Genomic DNA, 23,415 nt, shown 5'->3' on the forward strand with positions numbered 1-23,415 from the left:
GTCTGAGGATCTCCTGTGGATAACACTGTACTGTGCAATCTGCGAGGACAGAATTGAAACGTTCTCACACACAAAAGATAAATATGTGAGGTGATGCTGTGCTCAGTAAGTGACTCAATGGGGAGATTCTTTCACAATGTGTATGTGCATCCAGTTATCACATTGTAGGCTTTAGGTATCTTACAATTTTATTTGTTAATCGTATTTCGAGAAAACTGGGGGAAACAATGAGGGCAGAGGAGGGGTGACCCTTCCACAAGGTGGGCAGACCACCAGAAGCTGGCAGAGGGCAATTCTCCCCCACAGCTTTGGAAGAGCCAGCCGTGTTGGCCCCTTGACCTCCACCTTCTGGCCTCCTGATCCACCAGGGAACGCATTTCTTCTGTTGAAGCCACCCACATTTGTGGCGCTTTGTTACCGCAGCAGGAGGAAACTGACACAGTCAAACGTTACCTCAACTCCCGGTTACCAGCCACGTCGCCACCGATGCAAACCCTTGATCTGGGGTGAAAACTGAGAAAATTGCCAGCACATTCTTCTTTGGTCTACTCTGTCAACCCATCAGTTCTTCTTATAGTCAGAAACTGCTCATTTCATATTCTAAAACATTAACTTATATTTCAGCTAAGGTGCTGTGGTCACTGGAGTATCAAAAAGCAAGTGGTTCTGGACTAAGACATTTTCTTGCTTAAGGTCATTGGTTTGTAAAACATTCTAATTGAGCGATCAAAAGAAGGACGACAGAGAAGAGGAAGCAAGAGAAAATGTAAGGAAATTCTAAACAGCTGCCCTTTTCACCCAAAGGACCCCTATTAAAATGGAAAATTGAGTGGCCACCGGTTAATGGTTCCTCTAAAATCCAAGATGTTGGTCCCGAAAGCGTTCTCCCCACCCAGCAGCATCAGCAGCAAATTCTCAGACCTATTAAATCAGAAGGGGTGGGGCCCAGGTCCTGTGACAGAACAAGTCTTCCAGGTTTTCTGATGCCTGCTGAGGAATGAGAACCACTCTTACACTCAAAGCCAGGAGGCAACTCGGTTCTGATCGCAGATTCAGTTGAAATTCCCAAGAACAGCGTGTTGAGAAGGATTCTGGAGCAGACGCTGAGCTTTGATGTTAAAATGAGGAATCTCTTGGGCAAGAAAGAGAGGGGGACAGGACAAGCCACTTGGCAGCCATTCCTTGAGTCTCACCAGGAGCCCTAAGCCACCACCACCACATCCTTCTTCATATCAGTTGTTCCAAATAAAAAATGTCCCTAACCATAACCATAGCCAAACCATAAGAGACTCTTAAAACCTGAGAATAAACTGAGGGTTGATGGCGGGGGGGGGGGGGGGGGTGATGGGCACGGAGGAGGGCACCTGTTGGGATGAACACTGGGTGTTGTATGGAAACCAATCTGACAATAAATTTCATATTAAAAAAAATGAAATAAGATAAAATAAAATGTCCCAAGTTTCTGAAGTGACTTGGACACTACGTATACTGACATAAAAATGAAAAGAAATAAATAAAAAGCTTGCTTTCAGTTCTGAGACAAAACTGAAAGAACTTGATAGCAGTGCTCTTCCGTCTACTAAAAATTTATTTTCCCCTTTTCCCTCCATACTTTACTTCTCTTTCAGGATGGCATTATTTTGGTGATGGGAGAAGACAAATAGAGTTGTACTTCACCCAATCCAGGAAAACAACATACGAAATCTGAACTCATAAAATCATTGAATTTGAAAGTCACTATTTTCACTGCATTTACACAATAACACATATTCTTTGGTTTTTAAAAGGATTTACAGGGATGCCTGGGTGGCTCAGTTGGTTAGGCAACCGACTTTGGCTCAGGTCGTGATCTCACCATCTGTGAGTTCGAGCCCCACATCGGGCTCTGTGCTGACAGCTCAGAGCCTGGAGCCTGCTTCAGATTCTGTGTCTCCCCCTCTCTCTATCCCTCCCCTGTTCATGCTCTGTGTCTCTCTCTCAATAATAAACGTTAAAAAAATTTTTTTTAAGAATTTACAAGAGTTCTTTACAAGATTGCATTTTATATCTGATTTTATTTATTTTAAATTTTTTTAATGTTTATTTATTTTTGAGAGACAGAGCTCCAGCTGGAGAGGGGCAGAGAGAGAGGGAGACACAGAATCCAAAGCAGGCTCCAGGCTCTGAGCTGTCAGCACAGACCCTGACACAGGGCTCAAACCCACGAACTGTGAGATCATGACCTGAGCTGAAGTCAGATGCTTAACCGACGGAGCCACTCTGATGCCCCACTGATTCGATTTACTTTAAAAATCACCCACTGCTTCCTGTTACCTTCAAACCTGAACTCCTGGGGCCAGCGACGACACCCTGACTACAGGGACTATAGCCAGGAACTACTGGCCCACCAGCCAACCTTCTCCTACTTCCCTGCCCACAACCAGCTCCTCCCCAATGTCAGGCAGGGTCGCTCATCCCTCTGTTGTCTCTTACAGTGCTTTTCTTCATCCTTCCCAGTACTGAGCCCTCCCTACACCCAGGTAACATCTTCCCTTCCTCTGTACCCCTGCTCTGACCCTTTGCCTCCCCACAGCCCTCCCTGTCCAACCCAGACTGGAGTGTCTCTTCTCTGAATCTCCAGCGCCTCCCCACGTCCGCCCTCACTTGCCCTAAAGTTGCGCACTTGGTCCTATGGGGCTTGCATATTCCATCCTTGCTCACTGTCCACCCCAGGGGAGCCATTTCCATCAAATCTCCCACTGCAGCAATGCAACGAGTCAACAGGTTCATGGCATGAAGAGATTCCTTGCTGGGAGAGTGTGGCCAGTTCCTTCCTCTCCTGGGAGCAGTGCACACACACTATAGGCTCCAACTGGAATGACTAGATTTCTTACCTGTGAAGGGTCATTTCCAGCCTCAGGGAAGCACTGAGAATGACCTGGGTACCCCCAAAGAACCTACTTAACATCCATAGATCGAGAAACTAGGAAATCTGGATTCTGTCACTCAGCAGCCCCTAATGAAGTATGTGGCCTGGAGCATCGTGTCTCTGGCCTCCTCTTGGGCCGTAGGATCTCCATCACCATTCTTAGGCATAATTCACATGAGGATCCACTAAAACGGGTTAAAGCATCAGCCAACCTCAGCACCATCTGAACAGCATTATTAATCTTTTGCCCTGTCCTCCTAAGATATTCCTCTGATCCTTATATTTTCTAGTACAAATGACAGGAGGCATCTTTATCTTATTTATAGCTCTAAATAAATTGGTATGAGCATCCACCAAACATATTTATTTTATTTCCCAAGAAATATACCCCCAGAAAATGTCAAGGAAATGATCTTTGAAAAATGCACATCCGAATGCAATATAAAATATTTAAGGGAATGACTGTGCTCTTGGTTTCCATTTTCTGTTAGATTATTCTACAGGCTCTTGTAAAAGTCAAGTCAGTGCTTTTGAAGGCGGAAAATGGCCACGAGTTAGGAAAAGCCTTCAGAGCCCCGGGGTTCTCCTTGATTTCGCTTTTACTTTCAGCATTTTGCCTTGAATGAACGACCTCAAATAACTGAGATATTCACAAATTGATGGACAGTACTTAGCAAAGTAAAACTCGGATAAAGATTGTAAGAACCAAGCCACTCACCAATGGCTTGAAAATTCACAGCCGCACTCGGTGCTTCCTGACAAGGTGTCTCTTGCTACCACTTCCAGTGCGTTCTTCCCCTCCATCCACCTTCCTAAAACCCTCTGCGGCAAATCACGCGGTCGACAAAAAGAACTCCAGAGAAGATTATTACTTAAATCTCACCAGAAGTCCATTCAAATGAGTTGGCCGGGGAGCAAATACTCACCTAGGTTAACTCACTTAACCCTCCAACAACCCTGTGAGGCAAGTACCGTCTTATCCCTCTTCTGGGATCCAGGAACTGAAGCACAGACAAGTCAAATCAGTTGCTCAACACAGCGATGGAGTAGCCAAGCCAGAGTCTGACCTGCCCGGCCCCAGAGCCCGGGTGCTCAGCCACCATGACATAGTGCCCCAAAACCAATGCCGTCACCCCACAGGTGCTCATACTGGTTTCATAAATGATGAGACGGATGAAAATTTTCAAGTAACTGAAGTTCATCCAAGTTATCTGTAAACCTCACTGGTAGAGAGTAGAAAGGTGAGGCTCATAAAAAATGAGGACTACCTCAGGATCCAGGGAGAGTGACCCAGGGAGGATGAGAGCCCCCAAGGGGACAGGCCAAGACCAAGTTCCACGGTCCAGGCAGTGAAGGGAGCCCTGAAGGAGGCTCCCAGTGATCAGGGTAGCACCCTGTTCACAGCTCCTCGATGGCCAGTGTGGGGTAGGGCTCATCGAGGGGGGCACAGCCAGAGGACAGGCTTGGACCACAGTTTTGGGCAGTTGTGAGATGACCTAAATCCAACCCTCATCTACCCTCCTGGACAGACCCCGTCTAGAGACCTACGAAACTGAGGCTTCCACATCAAGACATTCTGCACCGACCTCTTATCATTGGGACCAAAAGTGTGTAGTGAGGTCCAGCCGTCACCAGAGCGAGGACACTCCCAGCCAGCTCCTGAGGTCTGCTATGCTGGCCACAGCTTTCTCTGGCTGGACTGCCATTTGCTTTGGATCTGATCCAGTGGGTAGCAGAGATGTTCTGAGGTCACACACTGGGGTGAATATCTCTGCACCTACTAGCTACTGAGTTTGAGAAAGTTTAGAACTCCACGGAGCCTCAGCTCCCTTATCTGAAAGATGGTGCTAATGAGACAGACAACCCCAATGGGTCATCATGAGGATCACGTAGGTAATGAACGTAAGACACAGGGGGCAGTGAAGTGCCCCCACATCAGCTGCTGCTCTCTGTCACCTATAATGGCACAGGCTCCCTCACCCGATGTCATCTGTTGTCCATCTGTGTCAGAAGTTCACTTTTAAACACTCCAGATCTACCATGTGATGTGAAGTGAGCTGTCAGCACCCTTGTCAAAGGAGCAGAGCTCAGGGTAGACGGTGGTGTGCTATGCAGGGAGCCCAGACACTGGGGTGGTGACTGCAGGAACTTCTGTTGTCATCAAATAAGGCCTATGGAATACCAAAAATGGTGCCTGTAAGTGCAGTTAGTGACCCATTAATTATCATGATGGCTGCTAGACAGGAGCTCCCAATAGTGACATTAAAGGTATTTAAGATGCACGGATTGGCTAAAATATTTTTTAAAACATCCCCACCCCTTCAGGAAGAGGGTGCAAAAACTCATCGATGCCTGAACCCCTTCCCTTGGGGATGATGTGTGACAACAGCCCTAAACCATCCCCTATCGTCGGGCCCTGGACTTGGGAGGATTATCTTTGTCTGATGCTGGTGACGGCATTTGCCTCCACAGCCTTGGCATTTGCCTCAAGGCTCCTTCTGCCCAGCAGGAGTCAGAACCCCTAAGGGGCAGGAGCTAGGACTTCATTAAGCTCATAGAACAGGTTAATGAACACGTTGGGGCCTGCTGGCAAATTAAGACTGTTTCAATAAATGCCTTGTGTGTGGCTGAAGCTGGTTTGAGGCTTTTTGAGGAGCAAAAAGTCAAGGCTCTCACCTGCCTCCGACTTCTTTAGCTGCTACCCAAATCGACCAAGAAGAACCCAAGAGATGCACATAACCAAACTGGCTTAAGTCCATTGGGGCTGTGCCTGTGCCCGTAAGCTTCATGGGGGAACGATAAAGGGCAAGTGTCCTCGGCTCTGGAGAAGCCACTCGAGCTGACAGCTACCGCCACTCCCATGGAGTCACCGGGAGAAACCCACCGAAGCCAGGAGGTCATGTTCAAGGCCGTACCACAGGGAGATGAACTGAACAAGAAAACAATTTCAACAAGGAACTCCTTCTCCCTGGTTGACCCTGCGCATTAAGCAGCCAGCCTCAAGTAAGGGGCGAGGCGTGGACACCGCTCTCTGTGCCACAGGATGGGGCTTGTTCAAGTTGCCAAGAATAGGGGCGCCTGGGTGACTCAGTCAGTTAAGCGCCTGACTTTGGCTCAGGTCATCATCTCATGGTTCGTGGATTCAAGCCCCGCGTCAGGCTCTGTGCTGACAGCTCAGAGCTTGGAGCCTGCTTTGGATTTTGTGTCTCTGTCTCTCTCTGCCCCTCCGTTGCTCACACTCTGTCTCTCTCTAAAATAAATAAACATTAAAAAAAATTTTAATAAAAAAAATAAAGTTGTCTCACTTCAAGAGATACCAGGTGAAATTTAGAAGAAAAGGGGGAGGGGGCGGGGGGACAGGTAAAAACCGATCACCATGCTTGGAAACACGTGGTAATTCAGGGTAAAAATAGGTACAACACACCTAAATACAGGGTGGTCGCTCGTGTGACCCACAGGGATATCGTTTGTCAGATGGCTTATGCCCGTGCGGAAGGAGACATGCTAGTCTGTGCAGCTCATGCTCATGAACTCCCAAAGTACGGTGTGAAGGCTGGCCTGACAGGTTATACTGCAGCATACTGTGTCCACCTGCCGCTGGCCGGCAGGCTTCTCACTATGTTTGGCACAGATAAGACCCATGAAGGCCAAGTGGAGGGGACCGGAGATGAATACAACGTGAATGGCACTGACGGTCAAGCTGGTCCCTTCACCTGCCATTGGGACGTAGGACTTGCCAGAACTGCCCCTGCAGATAAAGTTCTGGAGCTGTGGGTGGAGGCCTGTTGGTCTCTCACGGCACCAAACGATTCCCCACGTCACGACCGGAAAAGCGAGGGGTTCAATGTAGAAGGACATCGGAAGCACGCCACGGGTCAGAACGCTGCAGGCTCTGTGTGTGGCCTCACGGAAGAAGACGAAGCTGCTTCCAGAAACAATTCCCCCAGTGCGCAAAGAACCGTGGGCTCCAGACACGGCGGGGGAGACGCACGAGAGAGCTCGCACCGCTGTACAAGAGAAGGCTGTGAGAAGAAGCCCAAGAAAGAGGTTAAAAAGATGAGGTGGAGCCATCCCAAAATACCTCCTGCCCCGAAGAACGATCGGGTAATTCAGAAGTAGCCAGGCTTCCTTACACCTCCGAGTAGGCTGCTAAGAGCTAATAAATCTTCCCTATGAAGATTTTTCAGATACAGACAATAATAAACTCATTCATCAAGCTGAGAGAGAGAGAGAGAGAGAGAGAGAGAAGCTGTTTTCCTCTCCCCCCAAGATGAGTACAGTCCAAAATCCCCATCAGAAGCAAAAGGACTCTCAGAATTCTGGGTCCCTAAACTGGGGAAGCAGAAGGGCAAGCAGTCATCAAAATCCAGCCTCGGGACTTCCCGCTCCTTAAGGGTGTTTGCCGAAGCCAAGTTCCCTGGGCAGCCCCTTGGTATCCAAGAATCGCCCTTAGGCTCCATCCTGACCCGCGTTCATTATACTGGGAAGTGTGCAGATGAAGCACAGCGTTTCACGGAAAAGGTGAGTGGCACGTGGAAGCACAGGAAGGGTCCCGGACAGTCAGCCAGTGCGTGTCCCCCCCCGAAGAACGTCGACCCGAGAAAACAGCGCACTGTCCGCCAGAACCTCAAGTTTGGGAGCTCACGGGAGACACACACTGGTTTTCCGCTCAGCTTCTACACAGCTCCCAGCATCGCCCCCCGGGCTCCGACCGGTCAACAGGCTCCGAAGCCCGCGCCACGGAAGACACAAGTGAGGACGTCGCGGACGCGCGTGCGGATGTACAAATCCCAGATCCTGACCGGGGGTAGAGAGCTGAATACGGGTATCAGTCAATCCCGGGGAACACGTACATTCAGGTCACTCTGGAAAAGACCTTCGAAGAGAAGGGGTCGGCTGCAGCCCAGCGACACCACACAAGGAAACCCAGACTCTCTGGCGTGGGCTCACATCATAAAGGTTTTCTCGCTCAAGGGGGTCAGAGCTGCTCCACCATCGTGGGGCTACGTATGCCATCCAGAGCGTGTCCAGCAAGGTGGCCACAGCCAGGGAAGAGAGGACACGTGGGATAGTTTAATTGCTTCTCCCCACCCCTCCTGCCAGCGCCGCGGCCCGGTCTCCCAGCAGGGAAGTCTGGGTAAGTGGGGGGCAGTCTCTGCTCCGGGAGGTAAGCCCTCTGTATGTGCTGTGTGTACGGGACTGGTCATGAAGGCTGGGTCCCCATCCTCCTCTCTGCTCCCCACGTACACACCTGAATTCCCACAGAGGTGCCCGCTGGGGAGGATGATAGACATTCTGGAATTCACGATACTTCTTCTGGACTCTGCGTGATGCCTGGAAGGGATGAAATGCTGTTTTGTCATCAATGCCACTTCAAGGCATTGGCATGTGATAGAAGCAATTCTAAAAACCCCCAAATCATTCCTGACCAAGGTCAGGGCCCAGGAGATACAGATGGGTAAGGAAATCCACAACCAGGTAGAAGGAGAACAGAAAATGAATATGAGCAAAGGACAAAAGAACAATGAACATGAGCCTAAGTCCGGGTCAAGACAGTTAATGACCTGCTAGCCCCACGGGGGTCACAGACGCCAGAGGCTGTGCGAGTGCAGGGCTGGGGGGTGAGCTGGTTGGAGAAGCAACCCAAGGGGCTGGAGGAACAGGGGAAAGGGGATACCTGAGCAGAGGCCCTGAGCATCACCAAGAGGATGGGATGCAGGGAGAAGGGGGCATCACTCGTGCCTCCACTGGAATCCAAGGACCTCAACGATGTGAGTCCGGTTCTAACTTCTCTGACCTCCCACACACCAAACCCTGCCACACAGACCCACACAGCCCCACCCTCGTGCCTGCCCACACCTCCCTGCCTGAACTGGCCTCCAGTGTTTCCCCAAAAGGGAAGAAAGAATCTGTCAGAACCCTTCCTCTGTGCTGGTCACTCCTGGTCCAATGCTGGTCCCGTTCTGGTGTCAGCCACCCCCGGCATAAGAGCGGGGTTTGTCTTTTTATTTTTTAATTGCCTAGAGTGTGAGTCTTCAACTTGATCTTTCAACGGAGTTCTTTCTCTCCACCTGAGATCCTGAATTTCTCTTAAACCACCTCAAGAAAGTGGCCTGCAATCCCGCTCTGCCCGCCTAACTTTAGATATCGGATAAAACCTTGATTCTCAGCATGAGCACATTTATCCCAACAGGTCACTTTTTGAAAAAGGTTAAAGCAATTGAAGGAAGCCTTTTCCCTGATATCAAAGCCACAGACTTAGGTGATTTTTTTAGGCCAAAAGAAACCCACCATAAAAAAAAGAAAAAAGAACAAATCGGCATTCCCTAAAAAGAAAGCAGCCCTGCTTCTTTTTCTTAGCCCAGAAAATTACTAGTTCACAAGGTGAATCTCCCCGTGAATAAACGCGATACGGATGGGGAAATAAATCATTTGACTGTCTACATTTTTTTCTTTGTGACAGTCATCTTGTTGAAAAAGGCCATTTATTTATTTATTTTTTTTTTTTTGTGCTAATGGAAGTGTCTTGCTAGGTGAGACTTACACACTATCTAAAATGTATAGAAAGTTTTATCTTTTCAACGCATTTTATTCTCTCGCGAATAATTTTCTGCAGAAGTGCCCCAAATTAGGTTACAGGTATAAACATCTGCACGTCAGAGGTGTGGGGGAGGTCTGAAAGCCCTCACCGAGGTCACCTTCAAGTGACCTTGACAGCGGCTTCTACTCTGCTTCAGGCACGATCCCAAACGACTCGATGAACCATCATCCTTCCAGGCGTGGGTCACCCCTTAACAACGACATGTCCCAGATTTTCCTGTTTCTTCCCACCCAGACTGAATGTCCCAGCAAGCTGTCCTACCTCTTTATTTGGGAGATATGCCCACCAGAGCTACAGCCGGGTGGGCTATCAATCAGAAAGCTTTCATACGACACCATCCCGCGGTCATTCTGGCAGGTGGGTGAGCACCCGTGCTGTGGCGGTTGTTGAACAGCGTGGACTCACCCCTGGCAGCAAGAGTCGGCCGTGGGAGAGCACAGAGCATTCCTTTCTCCCCCCCCCCCCCCCAGATCAGTCGCCCCTGGTCTCCCCAACAGCACACTCCTCTGGTTTTGCTTCCACTCTTCTGGTTCCCCCTTCAGAAGCCTTTGCAAGCGCCTCACCTTCCACCTGTCCTTAAATGTTGCCATTTCTTTTTTTTTTTAAGTTTATTTTGAGAGAGAGAGAGAGAGAGAGAGAGAGAGAGAGAGAGAGAACGAGCAGGGAAGGGGCAGAGAGAGAGGGAGACACAGAATCCGAAGCAGGTTCCAGGCTCTGAGCTGTCAGCACAGAGCCCGACACGGGGCTCGAACCCACAAACTGGGAGATCATGACCTGAGCCGAAACTGATACAGCTGGATGCTCAACCGACAGAGCCACCCGGGCACCCCTAAATGTTGCCATTTCTAAGAGCACTTTTCTCCTGTTCTCACTCTACAGTCTCATCACCCATACGATTCTCAGATGATTATCTCCGGCCCAGAGCTCTCAGAACTAACTGGCGCATCTAATGGGATACCTCTCTAAAAGCTCAAACTCCATGTATCCAAAACTGAACTCAGTGTCGTTCCACGTTGGAACTCACATGATTCCAACTACTACCAAAGGAGTGTGCACCCTTCCCGCTGCACCCTAGAAATGGCACCCCAAAACCCCCACTTGTCTCAACCAAACATGTCGGTGCCTTCCGTGATTCCCGTCTCTCGCTTTCTACTAAGTGCCCTTTCTCTTCCCTCCTCAGCAGCCGTCAAGTCTGTCTGCTTTTGCCATGCCTACCCTATGAGCCCACACCCTGTCTTGCTCCGCACCAGCCTTGATGGCACCCTTGCCCTCCTCTCCTCTCATCTCCGCACTGCAGTGGAGAGTGAAGTTTCCAGAACTGAAATCTGATCCTGGCACCCCGCTGCCTTAAAACTTTAGAAGACAAATATTTTCTACTGTCTCTAGGACGAAACCCGAATTCTTGGCCTGACTCAAGGTGCCCCCAGACGCAGGCTCTGCCTCCTCTCGAGCCTCACTTCTCTGTTCTTCTCTTTGTACGTACCACCCTCTCCCTCACCTCCCAGCTTGTACGTAAGTTGCTCTGTGGGCTTCAAACGGTGCCCCTCTCCCTGCCCTCCATACCCACTCCCATCTCATTTGTGTGGCCAGCTCCCTCCAAGTTGTATTTTATTTATTTATTTTTAAATTTTTTTTATTAAGTTTATTTATTTTTGACAGACACAGAGTGCAAGCATGAGCTGGGGAGGGGCAGAGAGACAGGGAGACACAGAATCCGAAGCAGGCTCCAGGCTCCGAGCCGTCGGCACAGAGCCCGATGCGGGGCTGGAACTCACGGACCGTGAGATCATGACCTGGGCCGAAGTCGGACGCTTAACCGACTGAGCCACCCAGGCGCTCCTCCAAGTTGTATTTTAAAGCCTATTTCCCTTTGGCAGGATTTTCCTGACCTTCTAAGGAAGACGAAGATGTGTCCTCTTGGCACCCTGCACCCATCCACATAATCACTGCAGTTTATTTTGATTTTTTTTCTAAATTTTCCTTTTTCCCATGAACCTGTAAGACCCATGTCCATAGCACTACTCTGATGGTTCCCTCCCACAGCCTCAAGACAAAACAGACATCAGAGAATGGTAGGCACTAGACAAACATTCAACGATTGTGAGAATGAATGAATCAAAAAGTAAATTACATCTCACTCGCTCCATAAAGCCCAACCTTGGTGCTCCAGCCTACACCAGGGTTTCTCCAACTTGGTGCTGTTGATATCGTAAGCCAGACAATTCTTTGTTACAGAGGGCTTTGCTGTGCATTGTAGGATGTCTAACAGCATCCTTAAACAGCCGTAGCACCCCTACCCACTTGTGACAATCACAAATGTCCCCAGACATTGAAGCATGAGATTTGAGAACCACGCTGGCCTCTCTCCCTTCTCAAAGGGAGCTGCCACTTGTTAATTGTTCTTTGTCTGGGTCATGTGTATTAGTCTTGCCACCCCAGAGGACTAAAAACTTTTTGGGAGCAGGGCCCTGTCCTCTGCCGTCCCCTGCAGCACCTTACCCAGGACTTAATGTAACACATGGAATTGGTATATGAATCCATCAGTGGAAAGAAGTAGAAAGCCAAGGCCATCATTCTTATTAGCAGGTGGGATTCTGACACGCCATCCTAACATTTTCCTGCCTGCCCAAACATTTCAACATTGGGAAATTCAGCTTTCTCAGAAAGCCTTTACTGAACTCTCGATTGTATATGGCGCTTACGATGGTTAATTCCACGCGTCAGCTTGAATGAGCTGCAGGGTATCCAGACATTGGGTCAAACATCATTCTGGATGTGTCTGTGAGGATGTTACTGGATGAAATTAACATTTGATATGGTAGGACTGACTAAAGAAGATTGCCCTTCTTACTGTGAAGGGGTCTCATCCAATCAGTTGAAGGCCTGAAGAGAACAAAAAGGCTGACCCTCCTCAAAGAAGGGAAACTTTTCCTACTTGACTACTTTCAAGCTCAGATATCAGTCTAAAATATACTCTCTCTTTGGGTCTCAAACATGCCAGACTAGGACCACACCACAGGTCTCCTGGGACTCCAGCTTGCTGGCTGCAGATCTTGGAACTCATTGGCCTCCATAATCTCAGGAGCCAATTTCTTATAATAAACCTCTTCAGATAGATAGATAGATAGATAGATAGATAGATAGATAGATAATCTCCTATTATTGGTTCTGTTTCTCCGGAGAACCCTGACAGTGTGGCTTTACAACTCTGTAAAGAAGATTTAAAACATTTAAGAACTAATAATCTCCCCATCTGGAATTCATTAAATTCTCATTTTCTAAAAATTCAACAAAGTCAACTGGACCATGGATGGCTTGCTATGGGTTCAGCGGTCACCCCCTTGAAATGCTACTTTCTCTGGATAACACAGCTCTACATACCTTCTGGCACATTCAGCATGTAATCAGAGAAAATGGAGCCAACTTGCCCTTGACCTGTTATTAATAATGACATTTGATTTCCCTTAAACGAACCTAGATGCCGCCAATGCTCTTTAAATAAATAACGATGATAATTAATAGCCAAAAAATCGATGGTTAAAAATTAACCATTTATTTTAAATATTTTAGCAAATGTTTATGTACTAAATTTGAGTTTAGCATTGTAGCAGTCCTGCTTAAAAAGAACCCCTGAAAGCCACTTCCTATGATTAAAAAATTATCTCAATTAATACATGGACATATAGCAAAAACAGGTAATAAAACAAAAATATTTGGGGGCATCTTTCCCTTGCTATGTGCCCATGCTCAAATATGTGTATTTGAGTGTATTAAATAGTTTATTAAACTGTGTATTAAACAGTTTAAACCAAAGCCTTGTTTATGAGTCCAGCCACATGATGCGGTGGGACGAACACTCCCCAACATTGTAACCCCATGTTCTGAGCCCAGTTCTGCCAACAGTTAGCCTGTGAGCATGGGGAGAACTTCCCTATCCATCTCTCTGGCCCTCAGTTTATTCATCTTCAAAGTGAAAAGAAAGAGAGACTCCACATGATGACCAAGGTCCCTACAGGAGCTAAAACTCCACAGTTCTGAGTATAACCTTAGGACATGATTTTTTAATCCCAAAATAATTGTTCTACTTTAATTGACAAGTGACCAGAGTAAAATTGGCAAAACACCATCTACACTGGCCTGGGATGAAATGGCACAAGACGGAAATACATGATTTGGGCACTGGGATAATTTTTCTGTACCCAGAAGTAAGCAATGGCGGGTTTATGTAGAAATATTTATGTAGCAGTGAGCTCCCGATTAACTCGCTTAAAAGAAAATGTGGACATTCAGGGATTAAAAGGGGCAATAGAGGGGCACCCGGGTGGCTCAGTCGGTTGAGGGCATGATCTTGAGGTTCGTGAGTTCGAGCCCCACAGCAGGCTGGCTGCTTTCAGGGAGCCTGTTTGGGATCCTCTGTCCCCCTCTCCCTCGCTCTCTCTGCCCCTCTCCCTCTTGCATTCTTCCCCGCCCCCCTGCTCAAAAATGATAAAATAAACATTAAAAAAGGGGAGCAATAAAGGAAAGAGAAGACTTCAATACAGATGGAATCAATGGCAGTAAGAGCCAGAGAAAATGCCTCCAGAAAGGGACACGGGACAGTCTTCTCTCTGATAAGGTTCAGGTCACTCTGGTAAAAGTTCTCTTCATGGACTCCCTTCCGTTCCCACCTCTTTCCAATGAAGGTGGCAGGTAACCACACAGGCTTCAGCTGCACGTTGACGCTAAAAGTGGAAAACCCACTAATGAGCCAACAAACGGCCCAACTACACATTTCTAGAGCCGCTAATGCCGCCACATCAGGCAGCACTCATTTACAGGCAACAGAAACCACTCGAGCTATTTTAAGCAGAACATGACTTCATACAGGGAACTAGGTTCCTATAAAGTCGTCAGAAGGGTTGGAAGGTGGAGCTGGGCCATCAGGAATAAGGCTCACAACGAGATGCCCAACTGGCCCCTATGGGAGCCCCTACCTCTGCCGCGGATGGCGATGGGGCTGAAGGTCTGCCCTGGGACACCTCACCTCGCCACGGGGAGCTCTGTCCCCTCTTGCTCCGAGCAAGGGGCCCAGGCTGCCACACCGAGGTCCCCCACCTTCAGAGCAAGTGACGACGGAACAGTGAGCCAGCTGCCAGCACCACCGGGAAGTCGCCAGGCCTGTGAGGCCAGGAAAGCACCGGAAACACCCCTGCAGCAAACCCCGTCACGTGACCCTCCCCGACAGCAGCAACAGAAAGCAGCAGCAGGAGGGGCCCTCTGCACGGGCACCTCGCGCCTCCCAAGCCTCAGTGAGCAGGCTCTGAGGGCGAGAACCCAACTCACGTTCACAGCCAGAGCTTGTAGGGAGGCCGGGGATGTGGTCTTCAGCCTTCTAGGCTGCAGTCCTGGAAGGTGCGTTCCAGAAGGAAGCCGTTCCAGAAGGAAGAGACGGTGGGGGCCAGTCCACCGTATCCACCACAGCTGGGATGGAAGGCACTAGTAAAATCCTCGCCGGGATCCTAAAGACAGTCAAGAAGCATGCTGTCTAACAAATCACAGCCGAATGACACCACGTGACTTCTCCAACCGACTTCTTATCGCACTTTTATCTAGAGGAAGACACAATGGATCTGGAGATCGAGCAGATCTGTATACACTACAAAGTCTTGGGTACTACATACCACCTGCAAATTCTTTTGGTTGTCTGTAAGAGGAAGAGGTAACAAAATGCAGCAAAGTCTGTGGCTTCACTCATCTGCTTACATAGTTACCAGGCTCCTACTCAGTGGCAGGCACTGGAGAAGCCACGAAGATTCCAAGGCAGAGGGAAGCAGTCATGTGAGGTCACCGTCTTTAGCACGGAGGAAGCGCCAGTCTGATTCCCATCTCTGCTGCTTACTGGCTGTGTGGTCTTGTGCGAGTTCCTTGGCTTTTCCATGACTCTCTTTATCCACTTTTCAAATGGGAATAACAACACTCACCTAAAAAGGCTGCCGTGAGTATTAAATGAGATAACATATATCCGCCCTCAGTCAGCATCCCCCGAAGAAACATAAGTAATAGGGTGTGGGCTGGGGGGAGCAAATGTTTTTATTTCAAGGAATTGGCTCACATAATTATGGGAGCTGCTAAGTCCAAAATCTGCAGGGTAGGCTGACAGGCCTTCTCTGGAGCCTGACTGTATGAGGCCCACCTGCATCATGGAAGTCATGGAACATCGCTTGCTTTACGCAAGGCCTCCTGATTTAAATGTTCCTCTCATCTAAAAAGCACCTTCACAGCAACATCCGGCCGTGTTTGATCAAATACCTGGGTACCAAGGCCCAGTCAGGTGGACACATAAAATCAGCCATCACAGTCCACTAAGAACATTTGCTGAGTGAGAGCTGTTACTATTACACAGCTTACATCTGGGGTAAAGACACACAACTACAAAACAGTGTGGTAGGTTCCATGGAACAGATGTTTGGGACACCAGAAATGCAGACAATGGGCATATGTGCAAAGCAAGGATGCCAAGGGGTATCTGAGATGGAATAAAGAATGCTGGAGTTACAGGCTCCTGGACGAGAACACTGTCTGGACACAAGAGAGATCAGAAGGATCCAGTTAACCCCCACCAGACCTGAGCACAGTCAGGTCTCGTGAGAACACCTCCCTTGGATCAGGAGGGTCCCCTGGCTGGTTGAGGTGAAGGTGTGCATGCAAGGAAGCTAAAGGCATCAGAGATAAGGATGGGTGGTCAGAGTCATTATCAACAGGGGGCGAGGTCATGGTCAGGAAAACGGGCTAAGCGTTTAGCCCAGGGGAAAGAACAGAAACCAGATCGAAAGCTCCTCTACCTGGAGAGGGTAGGGTCGGAAACAGAAGAGAATAAGGAGTGAAGACAGGGTAAGAAAGCAGCTCAGAACTCAAGCTGCCAAGGGCAAACTTGTGCCACAACACCATCACCCATCACCCCCACTACATGCATTCATATCTATTGTGAGCTTAGTAGAGTAGCAGGTGGCAACATAAATACCATGTAGAAATGGACAAGCAGAACCGCAGGCCGCTAGAACCAAATGTTGATGTTGGCCATGGTTGGTACAAAAGAACTTTTGACTGGTAAAAGGACTCATTTCTCCAACACAACATGGAGGCCCACAGTCCAGGAGTCAACAACATTGTCATTGCTGTCCTGAGATGCCCTGTATAAAAAAGCCACCTCTCCCAGGGGCCTCAACCCCAAACATCTGAATGTCACAGATGTCCTTATCACTGGACATTTCCTCCAGCCTGGTCTAGCCTCAATAAAATTAAGATGCACTTTTAAGTTACAATTTCCAAATGTCTTCTTAGCTACAAATGGAGTACTCACCTCAGGTAAGATCCCGTGTGCCCAGGATGTTTTGGTGCCAAAGATTTGAACCAAATCCCCAAAGACATTCCTCTTTGAGGAGATTCTCATGGGATTTGAGTGAGTGAAAAACACCTGACAACAAACGGAGACTTGACCGTATCAGTACCTCCATCACTGACAGCAAGAGACACAGAGAGAGGCAGACAGGATTCATCTTGAATGGCAGGGAGCAAAGACAGTGCACAGCCTCAAGTTTCTCCTCGAGAAACATGTGCTAAAAGCCTGTAAAGGGGTGGGGAGGGAAGAGTGACAAGTAGCCAAAATTCTTTGAGTTTGTTTTTCAAAATGGATAAAATTCCCAATGAGCATTGATGTTAGACAAGACCCAGGTTAGTTAAACCCCAAAAGAGGCTAACGCTGCCTAGTTTCCTTGAAGTCTCCTACGTTTTTTACCCTCCTGCAAATTTTAGGTGGTATGTGAATAGTTGAAAGCTGTTTCTGTCTTTTCTCTCTTAACTTCCAATTATACCCCCCGCAGCATCAAATGGAGAGGGAATTATAATCAATTTCTTAAGTAAATTCATGTAAAATAAATTTAGACTCAAAGGATCTGAACAACAAAGCCATTTCATTCAACCAGGAAATCAGATTTTGACAGCCAAGGCTTTTTAAAAAATTGAATCTATTTTCCAGAGAATTTATTCAAGTGCTCACTGCCACCAGGCACCATAACAGAACCATAACCAACCCACTGTTCCCCTGTGGGTCACATTTGTCATTTGAGAACACACTAGATGGATGGGTAAGAAGGGATTTTTTTCCTAGACTGACCACCAAGGAGCTGTAGGCCCTGAAGAAGTCACTTCACCTCTAAGCCTTTGCTTCAGTACTTGTAAAGTGGGGTGTGGTAGTTGATATATTAATGGCCTGATTCTTTACCCCTCTTGTATCCCCACCTTTTGCCAAATAACTTGGTAATCCTCTCCAGTGCTGACTCTAGACTCAGCTATGTGACTCTGGTCAACAGAATACAACAGAAATAAGAGTTCGTTGGTTCCGGGCCTATGCCAAGAGACCTTGAACACTTCCACTTGTTTTCTTAAGCTTCTGCCATCACCAAGGGAAGGACATGCCTGAGCAAGCCCCGTGAAGAGGATGAGGGACAAGTGGAGCACAGCCAAGTGTCCCAACCAAGTTTCTCCAGCCAAGTCAAAGCCACTCCCAGTCCCCAGGAACAAATGCTACTGAGATGCGCAAAGCCACCTAGCTGAGCCATCCATGAGAATAAATAACTCAGAGTAGATTGTTATACAGCAAAAGCTAACCAGTACACGGACAATACCACCTGCCCCACCTATCTTATTACCTTATTAGCATGTTGGCAAAATCAACTGAAATCATGTCTACAAAAGCACTTGAAAGACTGTAAAGTTGCCTCCTAACATGGGTAGAGCCATGGGCTGTACAACCCATTATGTTCTCTTCACGCATCTTGGGGTGGTCTATCCAGGTGGATCTTCCATTCTGAACCTGGTTTTCATAACGTGATGACCCAATTCCTATAGCATGCCTCAAACCAACAAAAATTGGGTGATCTGAAAACTCCCTATCAGCCCATAAAGAACCACATACCCTAAAATCATTCAACCACTTCAAACTATTGCTTAAGGTTCTTTGGTGAACTTTGTATTATCAAACTTCCCATCCACCTCAAATAGAAAGCTTCCCAAAATACATTTCTATTTTAGCAAATTATGATCAATAGGTGAGACTTGAATAGCTTGATATTTTTCTGCCCTTGTATGAATCACTATACAGAAGTGCAAATTAAACCAAATGATGCAGGTTTATACCAGGTGATAAATTGGATCCCATATTAGCCTGCTTGGGCTGTCATGACAAAATGCCATATAATTGGTGGCTTAAACAATAGAAATTTATTTTCTCACAATTCCAGAAGCTAGAAGTCCAAGAATAAGGTGCCCTGAGGGCTGGTTTCTAGTGAGATCTTTATTCCTGGCTTATATACGGCACCTTCTCACTGTGCCCCCACACGGTCTCTTCTCTGTGCATGCCTGGAGACTGAGACTCCTTCTCTTCCTCTTATAAGGACAACAGCCCTATAGATTAGGGCCTCACCCTTACAACCTCATTTAACCTTACCTGCCTCCTCCAAAGCCCCATCGGGGATCAGGGCTTTAACACACGAACTGGAAGAGCAGGGAGGGGAATCACAATTTAGTCCAAAACGGCTCCCAGAGAAGGACTTGGGCAATACAAGTGTAGACTAGCAAATCCGTATCTTCCTGCCATAGACGAGGCACGTCACTCTCTTGTTTGAATGAATTTTTTAAAACATGCATTTATTTACCAAACACATACGAGTGTCCCTCTGTGCTGAGCCCTGTGCAGGGTGCTAGGGATGCAATGGTGGGCAAATCAGACATGGTGCCACCCTCTCAGAGCTTACATTCTGGTGGAACGGGACTACTCACCACTCAAGTACTGAATGAGGAAGGAGGGGCGGAACTTGTGCGACAATAATCTCACAAAGACAGATCTTTCAAATTCAGAACACGTTCATTTCCCTCCGTTATGCCATTTCACGTGTTCCTCCCAAATTACTCACCAAAATAGCTACCCCAGTCTACCTTCTCATGAGCAGGACACAGAGTTCCGCACATTCAAGTCAATACTTGATATTTTCCAACTTCATAGTTTGTGACAGTTGCATGGATACGTTGGTTTAATTTGCATATCTCTGATTGCTAATGAGATTGAGCATCTCTCCATATGCTTCTAAACATTAGCTTTCCCCTCTGTGAACTCCTTATTTATTCCCTTTGCCCATATTTCTAGTGGTTGCCTGCCTTTTTCTTGTTGATTTACAGTTGCTCCTTTTATACTCGAAAAACTAATGATTCCTTGACCGTGTGTCTTACAAATACCGCCTCCCTGTCTACTAAGGGTGGCTATGGTGCTGGAGCAGATACTTTTTGCCCCTCCCTGAGGGAGGATTACACATGCCTGACCCACTGATAACAAGCTTGGCCACATGACTTTTTGGCCAATAAAACGTGAGCAGAAGTGACATGTGACCTTTTCAAGCAAAAGTTGAAACCACCATGTACTTTACTCTCAGAGAGGGGCCACCATTTTGGCCTGGATTCTGGAATGAAGGAAAACCCATGGAGCAGACCCACAGCCAGCCCACAGCGATCTCAGTAGAAATAAACCTTTGTTACTGTAAGCCACAAGTTTGGTTGTTTGATTTGTTTCGTGTTGGTCGTCATGGTCAAAGAGCTGAACGATTCAAAGACTAACACCAGCAGTGAGCTGCTCCCATAATAATACACAAAATATGTGCCTGGGTCTTATCTTAGGGCAGAGTGGCAGGTGGTGAGAAAACTGACAGTAAAGGCTTTTTATGCAGTGGTGACATGTTTGATAAAACGATCACCTGTGATAACCTAGAAGGCTGAGAGTGCAACTAATGAATTTGTGGTTTTAGCAAAGTGGGAAAGCAGAATATTGGTAACACTGGATATTTGCTAATGGCTGTTCTTGACAAGGCACCATAAGAAAGAAATAAGCTCATAGGAGAAATGGCCATTTTACAAGCAGGATTGAAAGAGCATTTGGAGAGGCCATAAATTCCAGGATTTGCAGGTTAGAAAATGGAACTGTTTCTCATCTCCAACTGGTAAGAGATAAAAGTGAGAAGGCCTTGAGCTACAAAGCCCAGTTAAGACTCATCCTTGGGGCAAAGATGAAACCAAGTAGCCCGGTCAGCCCACTGTTAACTCTAATGGGGCACAAATAGAGAGAGGAGGTCAAGCGTGTGGTGAATGAACTCTTCACCCACCAGAGAAAGAAGTCATACGTGATGCCTAAAACTAATACTTCCATCAATAGCAATATAATCACATTATTTAGAAATATAAAGGTGGGAGCACCTCAGGGGCTCAGTTGGTTAAGCATCTGACTCTTGATTTCACTTCAGGTCATGATCTCATGGCCAAGAGATAGAGTCCCATGTCAGGCTCCACACTTAGCATAGAGCCTGCTTGAGATTCTCTCTCTCCCTCTCCCTTTGCCCCTCCCCTGCTCGCACTTTCTCTCCCTTTCTCCCTCTCTCTCTCAAAATAAATAAATAAACATTTTTTAAAAAAGAAATATAAAGGTGTAACTGCTTTCTATTGCTGTGTAACAAATGCCACAAACTTAGTTGCTCAAAACCACACATACTTACTATCTCCTAACTTCCCTGGGTCAGGAGTCTTGGCACGGGTTAGCTGGGTCCTCTGCTCAGGGTCACATCAGACTAAACCAAGGTGTCAGCCAGGACTGTGATTTCCATCTCAAGCTTGGAATTTTCTCCCAAACTCACTGGCTGTTGTCAGAATTCAGTTTATTTATGGCCGTTGGACCGAGACCCTCAGCTCCCGAAACTATCCACTGTAGATTTCAGATGGACTCATCACACACACACACACACACACATACACACACACACACACAAACAATGTGAGGACATGATATGATAATGACCTTGACTGTAGTAATCATTTCACTGTGTATATGTAGATCAAATCATATTGGATACCTTAAATACACACAAAGATATATAGATAGAAAGCAAAGCAGTATGATTAAAATACAAAACACGGGAAGGTTTATCATTGGACAAAGAGTGTTCGTTGATACCGATAAAAGGCAAAATTCACAAAGAACATGTTAGTATCTGCTACACAGGCAACCATGCCAGGGCTTAGGAGCCTAAAGCAATGACCATTTCTTTAGCTCACTAGCCTGTGGGTCGGCAACTTGGGTTGGGCTCAGTTGGACATCTCTCATGATGGTCTCAGCTGAGCTCGCTCCTGATTTGTGATCAGCCGTGGGGGTCTGCAACCAGGGTCAGCAGACTGTCGGCAGGACGACAGGGGTGACAGTGGAAATGGAGCCACGTGTATCTCCTCATGGTGTGAGTTCCCTGAGCAGCAGCAGAACTGGCCAGAGCGAGCAGGTACTGTTCAGGCCATGCTTCCATCGCCCATGGATGTTTGTGAGCAACTCAGCACCAAAATAAGCCAGACCAGAGCTGTCAGAAATATAAGAAACAAAAAACCCAGCCATAGCTTTATCTTCAGCTCTCAATCCTTATCTGGATATAAAGCAAATAAAGAACTGGGATTCAAATAATATAATGAATAAAGTCAGTATCACATTTTGTTTTCTATAGAAACTATGCATTTTTTTTCAATGTCTTTCGAACATTTACAAAACTGATCACACTTTTAGGCCATAAAAGAACATCTCAGTAAACAAGAAAGAAAGAAAGAAAGAAAAAAGGAAAGGAAGGAAGGAAGGAAGGAAGGAAGGAAGGAAGGAAGGAAAGAAAGCAATGAAAGAAGGAAGGAAGGAAGGAAGGAAGGAAGAAAGGGAAGGAAAGAGAGAAAGAAGGAAGGAAAGAAGGATAGAAAGAAAGAAAAGAAATTATATAGGCAATATCTTCTGGCCAAACACAATAAAACTAAAATTGAAAGAAACTACAAACAAGAAAATTCAGAGACGCCTGGGTGGCTCAGTTGGTTGAGCATCCGACTCTTGATTTCGGCTCAGGTCATAATCGCAGGGTTGTGGGACTGAGCCCAGCATTGGGCTCTGCGCTGAGTGTGGAGCCTGCTTAAGATTCTCTCCGTCTCTCTCTCTCCCTCTGCCCCTCTACCCTACTCCTGCTCTCTCTCGTTCTCTCTCGTGCTCTCTCTCGCTCTCTCTAAAAAACAAACAAACAAACAAACAAACAAAATTCAAACCACATAGAAATTAAAACACTTTCCAAAACAAGTTGTGAGATGTATAATTGCAGGCTATTTAGAAAATAAAAATGATGACAAAAGTATATATCAACAAGTATGGAATGCTTTATATGGATCAGCAAATGTTTTCTGAAAAGGACCACATAGTAAATATTTCAGGCTTTATGAGCCATAGGTTTCTATCACCACGGATAACTCTGTCACAGTAGTGTGAAAACAGCCACACACAGCTCATAAATGAATGGCGGTGCATGTGTTCCAATAATACTTTATTTATAAAAACAGATAGCAAGCTGAATTTGATCCATAGCCTTGGCTTGCTAACCCGCTTCACAGTAATTAAATGTTAAGCACCTAGAAAGAAATTCCTAACTTTACATGTTTTTATTGCTAAATAAGAAGAAATAGAAATCAATGAAATAAGCAATTTGCTCTAGAAGCGGGGAAAACATCAACAATAGCAAAACAGAGGCAGCAAGAGTAAAAAATAATGAAGCCAAAACAGAAATTAATGAAACAGAAGGCAGGAAAACAATAGCATTGATAAATAAATCCAATATTTAAAAAGACCAATAAAATAAACCCAAAACAATGCTAATCAAGAAAAGTGAGGGAAGAACCACAAATATCCATTACTGAGAATTAGATATCATACTCACAGATGTAGAAGATTTTTTTTTTTTTAATTATAAGCAAATACTGTGAACAACTGTATGGTCATAAAAGTTTAACTCTCAGTGAAATGGCTAATCATCTAGACATAGTC

General features: G+C 46.7%; 1 protein-coding gene and 1 pseudogene across 3 annotated transcripts in view; one reads left to right on the forward strand and one right to left on the reverse strand.

The window, feature by feature from the left end:
• The window catches only part of ATPSCKMT (ATP synthase c subunit lysine N-methyltransferase), a 202,289-nt gene that overhangs the window by 57,047 nt on the left and 121,827 nt on the right, over positions 1-23,415 (reverse strand). The window contains exon 5 of one of the 3 annotated variants that reach the window (XM_019450793.2): positions 7,901-8,242. The exons of the other annotated variants lie outside the window; for them this stretch is intronic. Within the exon in view, the coding sequence (XP_019306338.2) occupies positions 7,982-8,242 (261 nt within the window). The 3' untranslated portion in view covers positions 7,901-7,981. Of the gene's footprint in view, positions 1-7,900; positions 8,243-23,415 lie in introns of those variants that run through there. 3 annotated transcript variants of the gene reach the window in all.
• On the forward strand, positions 6,211-7,027 carry LOC109267656 (60S ribosomal protein L5-like; annotated as a pseudogene).

This window comes from Panthera pardus, unplaced genomic scaffold (genome assembly GCF_024362965.1).
Source record: "Panthera pardus isolate Hobbes unplaced genomic scaffold, ASM2436296v1 HiC_scaffold_2, whole genome shotgun sequence".
Taxonomy (NCBI): domain Eukaryota; kingdom Metazoa; phylum Chordata; class Mammalia; order Carnivora; family Felidae; genus Panthera; species Panthera pardus.